General features: G+C 36.4%; 1 protein-coding gene across 2 annotated transcripts in view; it reads left to right on the top strand.

Moving 5' to 3' along the window:
• Positions 1-2,098: 2,098 nt before the first annotated feature.
• The window catches only part of SPOPL (speckle-type POZ protein-like), a 32,230-nt gene continuing 18,758 nt past the window's right edge, over positions 2,099-15,570 (top strand). For both annotated transcript variants that reach the window (XM_006834570.1, XM_006834571.1), the window contains exons 1-6: positions 2,099-2,176; positions 2,400-2,521; positions 2,803-2,954; positions 5,509-5,636; positions 13,556-13,733; positions 13,815-13,870. In XM_006834570.1, the coding sequence (XP_006834633.1) occupies positions 2,099-2,176; positions 2,400-2,521; positions 2,803-2,954; positions 5,509-5,636; positions 13,556-13,733; positions 13,815-13,870 (714 nt within the window). The remainder of the gene's footprint in view (positions 2,177-2,399; positions 2,522-2,802; positions 2,955-5,508; positions 5,637-13,555; positions 13,734-13,814; positions 13,871-15,570) is intronic.

Raw genomic sequence — 15,570 nt, 5'->3', positions numbered from 1 at the left:
CTCCTCTACTGTACCCGCAGGCAGGCCTCTCTCTGGCCCTTGGCTCTTTAGCCTGGCCTCTGGCCTGCTCAGACAGTGATACAAAACTCTTTCAGGGCAGCTGATAAACATCCAAAGGACACTACATTCTACTATAAGCCTCAGCCCAAACACAATCAGCTCTAACTCTGTGGGTCAGCAAACCCAAACTTAGTTTCCAGATTAACTGCCTATAGGCATCCCACTTTGCAAATGAGCTCCTGCCCAAAGACATTCAGTTTTACTTGCCCCATGGACCAGGAAGTCCACTGCTCTGCCTCATGCTTTTATTTCTATTCCTTCTTCTCCTCTGCCACTCTTGCTACTCCTGTGCTGTTCCTCTGGTGTCACAGATTCTGTCCCTGGGCTGAGGAAGTTCAGTGTATAGGGATCATGGGATCCAAATGATGTATTACACTTATGGTTCTTCTTGTTGATGGTATATTGCTCCCCAAAACAATAGGAATCTCCAGCAGTGACCCTCCCTTTGCATTTCTCATGTTGAGTTTAAGTACACACTCATGAAGGTGTGTGAGCGAGACCTTTATGCCTTTACAAAAGTCAGGACACTTCACTCTACTGTAAACCTCAACTCAGTTTGCATTCAGCTTCAGCTCCATGGGTCAGCAAATTTAGCTCCGCCCCCCATTTTAATTTTCTATTGCCCTTTTGAATTTTCTATCAAACCATTACCCTGAGGGTCGCATGCAACATGGTATGTGCGTTTAATGGATGTTTCTTCGTACATTGTTGCAATTCGTGGGTTAAAGTATGCTCCTTGATCTGGTAACATACAACATGGTGACCCAAATTGGTACAGCATCTCTTATCAGGCAACGAAACACACAACCCAACTCATATCACCAAGATTGTTGTTGTTATGTGCGTGGAGTCGGTTCCGACTCATAGCGACCCTCACAGGGTTTCCGAGACTATAAATCTTTACGGGAGCAAAAAGCCTCATCTTTCTTCCACAGAACAGCTGGTAGTTTCGAACTGCTGACTGTGAAGTTAGCAGCCCGTTTCATAACCACCACGCTACCATTTTATATCCAGCAGGATAGCAAAACTGGCCAAGCCCCTGGTTGGATTTCCAAGTTTTTACAGTCACAATTAACCCTGTTAACAGTTACAATGGAACCATACAATCTGTCATCATCTTCCTCAGCTTTCTCTTAAGGAGAACCATCAGGAAAATTTGTTTGGTGCAAGATACAAAGACATGACTAGAAGAGACATAATAAATAATTCAGTAAACTATTGGCCACCCCCAGGTTCTTCTAGCCATATCCTTTTCATATATGAAAGATTAATTTTCCCCTCCCAGTCTAAAACAGTCACTAACAATAAGTCCTTCAGTATGGCACAGAGTCCTAAGGGTGAGGTTACAAACATATCTGCCATTCACGTCTGCTGTAGATGTTCATTTGATATGATCAAGTTCATCAATAGTTCTCTTTGCTTCCATTTGTTATTTATTTTTACCCAAACATTTCCATTCTGGGGAGGAATATCAGGTTCAGCTGCTGTGCCAGTCCAGATTTCTGGTAGCAAGACCAATCTAGCAAGTGCTTCCTTCTAAATCCACTCCCATTAATGTTGGGTAGGATTACACAGATACAGTATTAGTGGATTATCTCAACTACCAGGCAGTATGGTACTATTCACTTTCAATTCCAGTTTTGCCAGATTGGTGGGATGATAGAATCCATTTCATCAGGCCTTTGGGAATTCTGGCATACAGACTTGGGTGTAGTTACAGTATATTGCTGAGAAATCACTTTTGCTTCTGGTACTCACAACTGCATCCCTGGTCCTGGAACTGCAGCCTCTAGTAGGAAAAAGCAACTTTCAGGTGACATGAGGAAGAGTTGCACCAACAGCCTCCCCCACCTTCTCTGCCCCATCACCTGTTTCATAATCTAATTTGGGAAAAATAATTGTTTCATAACTATTCAGATGTTTTCCCTCTTGGTTTCAGTCAGTTGTTTTGATCAGTAAATGGAACTTTTTTTATAGGTAAAGTTCTTTATTTTGTTGGATACTGCATAAATCCTAAAAGACTGCAAATAAAGTGGCAATGTCTCAGGAACCCACCTCGCCTCTACTTGGAGACATGTCTGCTGGTCCTATAGCAGAAAGCTGGTGTTATACACAGGTAAATGCTGTTAAAATGCCTTGCTTTTTTACATCACTTATAAATTTTATACTATTTTAAAAATATTATTGTGAAAATTCTGTGTGTAGTTATTAGAAGTACTAGAAAAGTGGATCATAGAATATGACTTTTAAATAAAAGAGCATAGAAGACATCATTGTTAAATGATTTTTATTAAATCTTTTAAATTTTATTAAATCATTTATTTTTCTAAATCTCTTAGGTTAAAGTGGTAAAGTTTTCCTACATGTGGACCATTAATAACTTCAGTTTTTGTCGGGAGGAAATGGGTGAAGTGTTAAAAAGTTCAACATTTTCATCTGGCCCAAATGACAAAATGAAATGGTGAGATTTTTGTGTTAACTTATTTTTTATGTGACATCAACTGCTGTATGGTTTTATTGTTGTTCCTGAGTGGATGTTAATTTAAGTTTATGTTAGATTGATAATGAGTTCCTAGTATTCTAGAGAGAATTGTGAAGAATTGTGGGTGTATTGATTGTCAGGAGTGCTCTTTATAGTACTATTTAATGAATGAATTTAATGAATGATTTTATTATTGCCTCTTTTATTTTGAAAGCTAAAAGTATTATATTCCTCCATGTAAACTTGTTGTTTTATTTTAGGTGCCTGAGGGTAAACCCAAAGGGATTAGATGATGAAAGTAAAGACTACTTGTCCTTATATTTGCTTTTAGTCAGCTGCCCAAAAAGTGAAGTTCGAGCAAAATTCAAATTTTCTCTTCTGAATGCTAAAAGGGAAGAAACAAAAGCAATGGGTAAGTGACTTAACAAACTGAGTGAAGAAAGTCTTTGTGTAACTATGTTACGTGACTTTTCTGCACTTGTACCAAGAAAATTGGGGTATTTGATTTTTTCCCACTAAAATTTGCTTCCTTGAAAAATGTAATTTGGCCAGTATGTAATTAGCTTTGAATGCCAGTGAAGATGTAGTTGGTTGTTTTACTAAATCTTGGACCTCACAAGACTTTGTGTTTAAATTGTAATTTCATGCACTAAAATAACATGCCATTTATCACTTTGGAAGAAATAACTGCTGTTCAGGCAGTGTATCTTGTTCAATGCTTAGTGTATAATAGGTGTTCAAGGAATATTTCTTTCCTTCCTTACTGTTTTTGCCAGGTAATAAAATCTGAAGAGTAATGCAAAAGGAGATAGAATATCTTGATATTTTGTATAGATATATCAGTAGAATTTTTTTGAACAGTGAACTAAGCAGGGACTTGAAGACAATCCGTTTTCCTATGTCACAGGATCTATTAAATTTCATTTAAGATTCACATATGTTGTTGTTGCTCTAAAGTGCTGTTGAGAAGGTCCTGAGTCGTAGCAAATCCTGTACAGGGTTTCCACTAAGCAGGTGGTGGGTTTGAACTGCCAACCTTGTGGCTCACAGTCCAGTGCTGATCCTACAGCGTCACCATATGTTTTTGTTAAGTGCCATCCAGTCAGTTCTGACCCATAGCGACCCTGTATAGGGTTTCCGAGGATCAGCTAGTGAGCTTGAACCGCCGACCTTGCAGACCTTGTGTAGTCTGGCACATTAACCCACAGCGCTTCACATATGTTGTTGTTGTTCGTAAGTACTGTTGAGATGGTTATGACTCATAGTGAATCCTGTATAGGATTTCCACTGAGCATCTGGTGGGTTTAAACTGCCAACTTTGTGGTTCAAAGTCCAGTGCTGATCCTATAGCGACAGTATATAGCAAGCTTTAATTATGTAATCTGGAACTTCATAATATAAAGAGCATTGTAAAAAGTGTAGCATGTGCATAGTAGGGAAATGCATCAAATCACAGAAAACCTACTACACACATTTTCAAAAATAATACTTTCATTTCACAGTAATGCATATTTTCACATTGTCTCACCTTTAAGATAATAGTATGTTTCAGAGTTAGGCTTATGTGTGTAAGTCAAAAAGTTGCTACAAAATCATAATAACCTTTATTAAAATATCAAAATGTAAAAATATTCCTTGACATACCTCTAGATCTATATACTTCTGAAGGCAGTATTTCCATCTCTAACCTTTCCAATGAAAAATTCTGCACTCAGATTGTGTTCCTTTTCAATGTTCTTTGAGTTTGGCAAGAAAAGGAAGTCTGAAGGGGCAAGATCAGGGATGTAGGGGCAGATGTAAGGTTTCCCAATGAAATTCTTATAGGACAGCCCTCGCTACCCTAGAAGAATGAGCAGGTGCATTGTTGTGATGAGAAAAATTCCTTGGCACATCTTGCCTGACCTTTTTCTCACCAACTCAGTTTTCAGCTTTCTTAAAACTTCTTCATACTGAACTTGTTTATAATGAACTTCTTGGATCGTCATGTGTTCTTTGAGAAAATCTATCAAGATTATCCCTTTGGAATCCTAAAGAACAGTCATCATAACCTTATGAGCTGACCTCTCTGCCTTGAATTGAACTGGCTCAGCAGATCCCCTTGGAAGCCACTGTTTAGTTTAAACATTTTTATAAGGTACCCTAAAGAAACTAAGAGCAGTGTATTACTGAGCAACCTTGTCTGCAGCTATATACTGATACCAGAGGCATGTTTAAATATATTTTGTTTGAAATAAACCCATGCATTTGGATTGGAACCCTAGTAGCAATGCTTTTTTACTTACCTTCATATTACTAGTTTTTCACCTCCATTTAATTCTTTGTATATCAGATAGTGAACACTTTCTATTTATTATTTTGCTTGTTTGAGGGTATATAGTTGTTATGTGGCATGTTAGGTATTAAAGTGTGATTTAGACTCCAGTGAAATTTTGAGGGGGACATGAAGGAATTATAAATGTCTGAAGATAGATGAGTGCTAGGGAACATGAGCTTTTTCTCCACTTTATGGGTTTACCTATAGTTGACTAAAACTTAAATCAGTAGTATGAGTATCCTAGGAAAGCTTAAAGGATATCATAGTGAATGCAAGCATCTGTTATTAAAAGGAGAAGCAGAAAATTAGATGTATAGTTTGAATAGGATTCTCATGCCAATGTATTTGATTCTACTTATAGTGTCTTCTAGGACCTAACTTGCTAAGAATGATTTGTTCCTTCTTCATAAGATGTGATCTGGCTTTTCATATTTTTAGATACCCACAAATTGAACTTATTCATGATAGCCAAATTTGAGTAGCAATGTGGTGTGATCTATTAATACCTGTTCATTTATGAACACATATAGCTGTAATTTTTATGATGGATGTATTGGCCAACCCCTTTTTTTGCACACTGTATTAATCTGTATTACTATTAAGAAAAATGTTTAATATTTGCTTGATTTAAACATATTTTATTTCTCACCAGAAAGCCAAAGAGCCTATCGATTTGTACAAGGGAAGGACTGGGGTTTTAAAAAATTCATTAGAAGGGATTTTTTGCTTGATGAAGCTAATGGTCTTTTACCAGATGACAAGCTTACATTATTTTGTGAGGTAAGTACCTTTTTCATTTAAGGAACTCTATGGTTAACTTTAGTGATTTATCAAATATAGAAATTGTACTGATACGATATATATTTTAAAAATTAATTTGTATATTGTTCTTAAGTACTGTCAAGTAGGTTCTGACTCAATGACCCTGTATAGGGTCTCCCAAGGAGCAGGTAGCAGGTGGTGGGTTTGAACCACCGATGTTGGCAATCTAGTGCTTATCCTAGTGCACCACACCAGGACCCCAGTTGGTCTAATAGTAAAGTTTATTTGAAAATGTTTGATTAGAAATAACTGACTAGGTTGTGTCTTAACAAATCAATACAGTGCTATAATAAAAAATTAATTACTGAGAAAAATATGGTCATATCTCTGGCTTTTAAGTGGAAATGCATGTGTGCTACCTTCAAGTCAATTCCAAATCATAGTTACTGACCCTTAGGGTTTACTCGGCTGTGATCTTTATGAGAAGGCAGATTGCCAGGGTTTTTTCTCTTATGGAGCAACAGTTGGGTTTTACCTGCCATCCTTTTGTGTAGTAGCTGAGTGGTTAATCATTGTGCCACCATGGTTCCTACAGTTATCCTACCTTATAATAAACAATTCTTCCTTTTGAAAATATGATAAGCTCTACATTTCTTCTTCATCCAGAATAATTGACATATTGTCATATTCGTATTGGTCATTTTAAAAATTACTACTCTAATAAAAGTTTACCACTGTGAATCCATACTTAACAACAAAGAAAAAGTACCTGAAAAAGATTGGGAAAGATTTTATGAATTGAAATAATTGAATTTAATTTACCCAATTAAGATACTAGTATTCTAAGACATAAGCATCCTTAATAGTGCAATGATGAAAGTGCCTGACTGCTAACTGAAAAAGTCAGTGGTTCAAACTCACCTGCCACTTCACAGGAGAAAGATGTAGCAGTTAGCTTGGAAATGGTGTGCAAACAGTTGTTCTTTCCCATAAGGCGATGAGTCGGAATCAACTCCATGACAACAGGTTTTTGTGTTTTATTCTAATCAGTAGTTTCTCAAAATTTTAAGAGATGCCTGTGTCTGTTGACAAACTTAAGAGGTATACTTACATGCACAAAACATCATATTTTAAAAGGTAGCAGCATTGCCTTATTAAATAGTTTATACTTAAGATTTTCCTTAAAAATTTGAAATTTTGATTTGCTTTAGTCATTATTATCATTAAGTAGTTTTAGCTATACAAATTTTTGAGACTCTTTTTGAAGTAATTTATTATATTATGCACTAGCCTCCTAACCACAAGGTTGGCAGTTCAAACCCACCAGTTGCTCCTCGGAAACTCTATACAGGTTCACTGTAAGTCAGAACTGATTTGGTGACACTTAACAAAAGCATATTACTAATGGGGTCCTGGTGTGGCATTGTAGGGTAAGCACTTGACTGTTAACTGCAAGATTGGCAGTTTAAACCTTCCAGCTTCTTAGAAACCCTATAAAAGATCACTGAGTTGGAACTGATTCAATGGCACTTACCAACAACACAACATTTTACTACTACAGCTTATAAAGAATATGTATTGCTAAGTTTCAGTGAAAGGGAAAATGGTTGCAATTCAATATTACGCACGAGTCTATAAACTCAGTGTTAGATTTTAACAGGTTATTGTGGACAGATGAGTGTCTTTGAATGATAGTTTCCTTAACTACTTATTTAGATATCTTTAATCTATTTACAGAAAATGTGTTTTTTTGGCAAGATTACAACATATTGTATGTAATTATTTTGTGTCATAATAATAATTGAAAGACAGCCCTGGAGATTGCATAGTGCAAATAAAATGAATCTTATTTCACTTAGACAAGTTAAATGAACTGTAAAATAAATTTGTTATGAATACAGTTATTTGGCTGCTAAAGCACATACAAGTGTCTGAATACGACTTACCTTTAAACAATATGTTGTTGTTGTTAAGTGCCATTGAGTCTGTTCCAACCCATAGCGACTCTGTATAGGGTTTCTGAGGAGCAGCTGGTGAGCTTGAACCATTGACCTTGCAATTCAAACGGCTTTGCTATCTGGCACATTAACCCACTGAGCTAAACCAGGACTCCTTAAACAATATGGGTGGGGGGGGGGGGTTGGAGACGGACTATTGAAGCATTTGTTGTCAATGTACAGACATTCTAAATAAATATAGTTTATGTGCTATTTAAAATTTTAGCATCTTTGTTACAGAAACTCCCTGAATTTTAGCACTTATCTTAAATGTCAATGTTTTAAAGTTTAAAAATCATGTGTTATAATTTAAAGGATCTTAAAGGCCATTTAATCCAATTTAAAGAAATTAAATGCAGCAAAAATCTTTTATGAATGAACCTCTTTAGAATATATCCCTTCTTTTAGAATTGAAATAGTGTTTACAGATATTTTCTTTAGCATATATCATTGGAACCTAGATGACTAAGAAATTTAGAATTAAGATTGAGGTCCTTTTTTGATACATATTTAAAAAATATTTTTATTATTCATATGCTGTATTTATACACCCTAATGACTCTGATTAAAGACTCATGACAATATTTTTCAGTTGGGTTGATTCATTTTTGTATCCCGAAACATGCATCTTTTTATTGCTTTAGATATTTACACTCTAGACACCATATTTAGATAGCTGGGCAAAAAGTACTTTGAATACATATTCCTCCTGCCCTCTGTCATTTCTTTACCATCCTCATGGATGCCCCTTCCTTCTTCAGCGCCTCCCTGCACTGCTTGCAGAAGAGGAGGAAGCGTTGCACTGAGTACCTACCTAAAGAACTGCCTCCTCCCCCTCCCCTGCAAGTGGTGCTGTAGACAGGTAAGGCAGTTTGGTGCTTCCCTTTTTGTGCAAGATCTACCTTAATCTTGCAAGTTCCATACACTATTTCAATAGGCCAGACAGAGATCAGTAGACCTCTAGCAGTATAAACATCTCCACACTCTCTCCCACAAAGTGATTGGAAAACTGAAATTGAAGGATACATTGGAAAAATCACAAAACTATTAAAATAAACTTATCTTTTGAAATCAAATCATTCTAAATGTATTAATAATGAGTCTGCAGACCCGTACCATTTACATGACATACATATGATTTGTATTTTTTGGAGGAGGCTTGGTAGCACAGTAGGTTATGTGTTGAGGCACTCCAAGGGAGAAAGATGAGGCTTTCTGCTCCTGTAAAGATTTACGGTCTCTGAAACACTATACAGGGTCACTATGAGTTGAAATCTACTACATGGCACACCACCAACACCACTTTTTGGTAAAGTTAAATAAACTAATTCAGTTTTAAGAGCACATCTTTTTTTCCATCTGTTTTTTTTTTTCATGTTACTATGATAGCCTTTCTGTTTTAAAAGACTTGTGACTGTGAATGCTGCTATATCCACTTGTTGTTAAGTACTGTCAAGTCAATTCTGACTCATAGCAACCCTGTACAGGGTTTCCAAGGAGCAACTGGTGGTTTGAACTGCCACATTTTTGGTTCACCGTCCAGAGCTTCTCCTACAGCACCAAAAGACCCTTAAGTAAAAAGATGACAGTGCTGCTCCTGTCACTTACTTTTTAAAGAATAATCTCTATGAAATTCATAAAGTCTAGGACCCATTATTCTAGAAAACGGTAAAGTTGGATTATTAAAAATTTCTCACTGTAGTTAATTGGCGGTAGGGGTTAGGTAATTGATTCAAATAGCACAATTGTAATACCATTCTGCTTTGGTAATTTCTCAGCCTTCAGAAACAGTTTGAAACAAAAACTGATTTTTAAAATTAGAAACAGTTGTGCATCGAAGGAAATCTAGACATAGGCATTTTTTTTTTTTTTTAATGGAAAAACACTCAATTTAATCTCAGGGAGACTGTCAGCCTCTTTTCTGAATTTTTCATTTTAGGTTCATTGAAGTGGATGTTTCTTACCTGTATTTAAATACATACTAGAGAAAACAAAATTTTTACTTTGATTTAAGACTGCATTTTTTGTAATCACAGGTATCAAGAACATAGTTCTCAAAATTAAGTGTATATTGATTCTTAATTAGATTATTAATTTCTGCTTATAATAGTCCCTTAAATTCTCTTTTATGTATGAAATGTTCATTGTGTTTCTTGGGTGTGTTTGTAGGTGCATATATAGATGTACATGTCAGTAATATAAAGACTTTTGAATGATTACTTATGCAAAATACCTACCATTCGTCTGTCAGTATGTCTTATTGTGGTGGCTTGCATGTTGATGTATGTGATGCTGGAAGCTATACCACTAGTATTTTAAATACAGCAGGGTATCACCCATTGTGGACAGGTTTTAGCTGAACTTCCAGACTAAGACAGACTAGGAAGAAGGAGAGGCAGACTACTTCTGAATATTTAGTCACTGAAAACCTTAGGAATATGAGGAAAGGAGGGGATTGTAATCTTGCCTGTAAACCTTCACCCAATTCAGATAGCCTCAGAATATTAACTCATAGGGATCCGACTTACCTAAGAATAGCTGGTGTGTTTGAACCGCCAACCGTGTCATTCACAGTCGTTTCCTGATCCTACAGTGCCACCTGATAATTAGATTCCTGGTGTGGTGTTATAGGATCAGCATTGGACTTCAAACAATAAGGTCAGCATTTCAAACCCACCAACTGCTCCTTGGAAAATCCTATACAGGGTCACTCTGAGTCCAAATCACCTTGGTGGAACGTAACAAGAATATACCTGATAATGGGAGCATGGTGGCTCCATATGATAAGCACTAGATTGTCATCCACTAGGTCCACGTTTCAAGCCCACCTAGTGCTGCTCTGCTGGAGAAAAATGAGGTTTTCTGATTCCACAAAAATTTTAAAAGCACAGAAACCCTATACAGGGTCGCTATGAGTCAGTCAGAAGCGACTTGATAACACTTAAAAACAACATGCCTGATAATAAGTCTGTTTCCTTTTTTAAATTTGTTTGTTTCTTCTGTCACTTGATTTGGTCCAAATTTTTCAGGTTAAATAAATTTTTTTTAGTTAGGCTGTTGTTGTTAAGTGCCATCTAGTTGATTTTGACTCATAGCTACCCTGTATAGCGTTTCCAAGGAATGGCTGGTGAATTTGTGCCACTTACTTTGAGGTTGGCTTTCCAGGGCTTATCCTACAGCACCACGACAGGTTGGTTAATAGATAATAAATAATTCCTTCTTAAATTAAATATTTTTTGTTAGATGCCATCAACTTGGTTCTGACTCATAGAGACCCTAGTGGTGATGGTGTGCAGTGGAGTCAGTTCCCACTCATAGTAACCTTGTATAGAGTTTCCAAGGCTGTAAATATTTACAGGATCAGAAAGTCTCCTCTTTGTTTCACGGAGCAGCTGGTGGATATGAACTGCTAACCTTGCAATTAGCAGCCCAATATGCAACCCATCAATGCTCCCAGGGCTCTTTATATAGAGACGTTGTTATTCTTGTAATTGTTAAGTGCTGTTGAGTCTATTCTGACTCATAACAACCCTTTGTAGGGTTTTCAAGGACCGGCAGGTAAGCTTGAACCATTGACCTTGTGATTCAAACTAATTTGCAGTCCAGAAAATTAACCCGCAGCACAACATCAGAACTCCATAGAGACCTTATACTTTGAAAATTAAATATAGGTTCACACTTTTACAACTCTAGTACTTACTTTATGCAGGTGATTAATTAAGTCCAGTTCCTAATTTTTATGTATTTCAAGAGCAGTGCCGCTGTTAATAAATATGTATATAATCAAAAACAATCCTGACTGGACCCTGTATATCGACACCCACAATTTTGGTTTGTGTATCATTAGTTGTCATGTATGGTAGGGCAGTTAGGTGTGAGGTTTTGGAAACTTGTTTTACAGTTATTAAAATTTTAGATACAACTAGATTAAAAACTCACTAGGACAGGAGAATGTTTATTGGTATATTTATTTATGTACATGATATCTTAGCTCCCATATTTAGAAAAATATTTCAGAAGTTTACTATAATAAATATTTCATGAATCATAGTTGTATTAAAGTAATAAAATTGATATTTTAAAAATGTTGCCAAGAAGTATTGTGCAGTTTGTTGTTGTTGTTAAGAGTCTTCGAGTCAGTTCAGACTCATAGTGATCCTGTATACGATTTCCAAGGAATGGCTGACCTTGCAGTTCAAACCGACCTGTGGTTCAGTGCTTACCCTACAGTGCCACAATATATACAACCCTAAAAAGGAATCTGGAGACACAGGTCCAGTCTTCCTTTACAAACTTCCTTTGATTTGTGTTGATGTTGGTAAGTGCCATTGTGTTAGTTAGGACACATAGTGACCCTGTATAGGGTACTGAGAAGGAATTGATGTGTTTGAACCACCAACATTTTGGTTCAGCAGTCCAATGTTTATCTTACATCCCCATAACAATAGTGTGATTTAAGGCACTTTACTTTTTTTTTTTTTTAATAAAACATGGTTATTGAATTACATGATTTCTATACAAATACAGTTTTTGTTTAGAAGTGTTCACTAATTCATACAAGATACATGCTTGTACATTAAGATAAATGGGGACCTCTGAGAATTAATATTCTCAAAATATTTTCTACTGGGTTGTATTATTTTACTTTATGTGTTAGCATATTAGGGTTTGGTCTACTTTAACTAATCATTGTATTTTGCACAGTTAACTGTAAATAGTTAACTGTAAATGTCTTTTCCCTATTTGCATTTGAACTTACATCATGACATTAATTTTGCTGAGAAATAATTTTTATAATGCTATAATAATCCTATAAACTGGATTATATGAAGAAAAATGTGGCATCAGGATTGGAGGAAGACTCATTAAAATGCAACCTGTGAGATGCAGATGATTCAACCTTGGCTTGCTGTAAGTAAAGAGGACTTAAAATACTTACTGATGAAGATCAAAGAGCACAGCTTTCGGTATGGATTGCATCTCAATGTAAAGAAAACAAAAATCCTCACCACTGGACCAATAAACAACATTCTTATCAACAGAGAAAAGATCAAAGTTGTCAAGGACATCATTCTTCTTGGGTCAACTATCAACACTCATGAAAACAGCAGCCAAGAAATCAAACGATGTATTGAATTACGCAAACGTGCTGCACAGGACCTTTTTAAAGTGTTGAAGAGCAAAAATGTCAGCTTCAGGGCTAAGGTGCTTCAGGACAAAGCCATGGTATTTTCAGTAACCTCATGTACATGCAAAATCTGGACAGTGAATAGGAAGACCATAGAAGAATTGATGAATTTGAGTTAATGGTGTTGGAGGAGAATATTGAAAGTGCCATGGGCTGCTAAAAGAACCAACAGATCTGTGTTGGAAGAAGTGCAGCCAGAATGCTCCTTGGAAGCCAGGATGGCCAAACTTCATCTCTCATACTTCGAATATATTGTCAGGAGGGAACAGTCACTGGAGAAAGATAAACATGTTTGGTAAGCTGAAGGGTCAGCGAGGAAGAGGAAGACCCCCAATGAGATGGATTGGCAAGTGGCAGCATCTATGGGCTCAAGTGTGGGAACAGTAGTGAGTTTGGCCCAGGATCTGGCAGTGTTTCATTCTGTTGTGAATAGGGTTGCCATAAGTCGGTGCCAGCTCGATGGCACCTAACAACAAACAACAACATAATAAACATTTCATTCAATTGTTAAGCTACTTAGTTACATAGTATGTCACTATTGAAACAAATCTACTTTGTTTCTAATTTTTCTTTATCTCATTTCTCTCCTTTAAATAGTATCCTCAATCTCAGTTTCCAGATAATGGGATTTTTTATCAAAAGTACTTTGAATTTTTTAAATGATTTTAAACATAAACATAGGGATATATTCCATAACCGATTATTGATAGCAGTTTATAATTGTGTTTTTCTTGCTGTCCTTTGTTTTTTAGGTCAGTGTGGTCCAAGATTCAATAAATATATCAGGACATACTAATACAAATACTTTAAAAGTACCTGAATGTCATCTAGCAGAAGATTTAGGTAATCTTTGGGAAAATGCAAGATTTACAGATTGCAGCTTTTTTCTAAGAGGACAAGAATTTAAAGCTCATAAATCTGTGCTTGCAGGTACTTTTTACTTTTGAGTAAAAGAGAATATTTTTTTCTATAAACTTGTTCATTAAATAATGATACTCAATTTTGTTACAGCTCGTTCCCCAGTTTTTAGTGCAATGTTTGAACATGAAATGGAAGAAAGCAAAAAGGTAAACATAGTTCAAAGGCTAATATTTCATTTGTTTAAGTTTAGAGTAACAGAATATGAATTTTTAAAGTAACAGGAAAGTCTCGTTGTCATACTACTATAAGGGGGGAAATTTAGAAATAAACAGAAGATGGAAAGCCTGTGTTCTTACAATAGAATAATAGATGTAGCCCAATGTGGATAGTCAGTAACTATTCCAAGTAACAGTTATTTTAATGCCACCATAATGGCTAAAGTTATCCAAAAGGATTGTTCTGGGCCGTAACTGTCTAAGAGGTTTATGGTTAAAATGTATGTTCCCCATTTCTAGACTTTGTGGGTTGATTCTGGAATTTTTTTCTAGAAATAAAAAATACCTTATAGTCTTTTCATAACTAAAGAAGACTTACCTTGATTTCTTCAGATATCTCTTTCACCTATCATTTTGAATTGTAGTCAGATTAGATTAGAGGCTTAGTCTCTGCTGGTTGCATAATGTCCTTCTGAATAACTATAGAGCTTTTTCTTTGGACTCGCCTTGTCCTTTCCACAGAACTAGTTGTTAGGTGCCCTCGAGTATTTTCTGACCCATAGCAACCCTTGGCACAGCAGAATGAAACATTACATTGTCCTGCTCCGTCTTCAAAATTGCTGCTGCACTTCAGTCCAGGGCTGCTGCCACTGTGCCAATCCATCCCGTTGGGGGTCTCCCTCTTTTTTGCTGACCAAGCATGATGGTCCTTCTCAAGGGGCTGGTCCCTCCTGCTAATATGTCCTAAGTTGAAAGATGAAGTCTGACTATCCTGGCTTCTAGGGAGCATTCTGATTGTACTTCTTCCAACAGATTCGTTGTTATTTTGTAAATCCATGGTGTTTTTAATATTTTTCTCCAGCCCCATAACTTAAATGCATCAAATTTTCTACAGTCTTCCTTATTCATTGTCCAGTTTTCACATGCATATGAGGCTGTTGAAAATATCATGGTTTAGGTCAGGTACACTTTTAGTCCTCAAACTCACATCTTTGCTCTTGAACACTTTAAAGAGGTCTTGTGCCATGATAAAATAACTGTGTTCTTTCCTCTGATGATTGGTATTGGCAAATGCTATGATAAACTTCTAATTGGGGAGGTATCATTGATGTCAGAATTTAATGGCAGCAAGGATCAGAAAAGTTTGGGATTATTTAGTGGGATTATTATTTCCCAGGAAGGAATTTTAAACTAGTGACAAAGAACAAAAAGTAACTTTCCTTCTTTGGACTTGAATATGCCTCAATTCAGGTAGACATTCTGCTGCTATGTGTCAGGGATCCACTGCTATTTATAAAGTTTTCAGTGGCTAAACATTCGGAAGTGGTCTGCTACTCTTTCTTCCTAGTCTGTCTTAGTCTAGAAGCTCAGCTGAAACATGTCCGCCATTTTGTATTTCTATACTGGTGTTATAGCTTCCAGCTTCACAACAACACTTAAGCCACCACAGTACAGCAAACTGGTAGACTAGTCATGGCTGACAATGATTGTGAGGTTGGTGCAGGATCGGGCAGTGTTTTGTTCTGTTGGCATAAGGTTGCTATGAGTCGGAACCGACTCAACAGCACCTAACAACAACAAGAAGAAAGCATGCCATTTTGGCAAAAGACAGTGTTTTGCAATTCCTGGCCCTACTTTTGTTTAATGTTGGAAATAGAACCGTGTGTTACAATATCTTAGAAAAAGTTAAC

The sequence above is a fragment of the Chrysochloris asiatica genome, unplaced genomic scaffold (assembly GCF_000296735.1).
Source record: "Chrysochloris asiatica unplaced genomic scaffold, ChrAsi1.0 scaffold00012, whole genome shotgun sequence".
Taxonomy (NCBI): domain Eukaryota; kingdom Metazoa; phylum Chordata; class Mammalia; order Afrosoricida; family Chrysochloridae; genus Chrysochloris; species Chrysochloris asiatica.
Note: the sequence above shows the minus strand (reverse complement) of the source record. Positions and strands in the feature narration are given on the sequence as shown.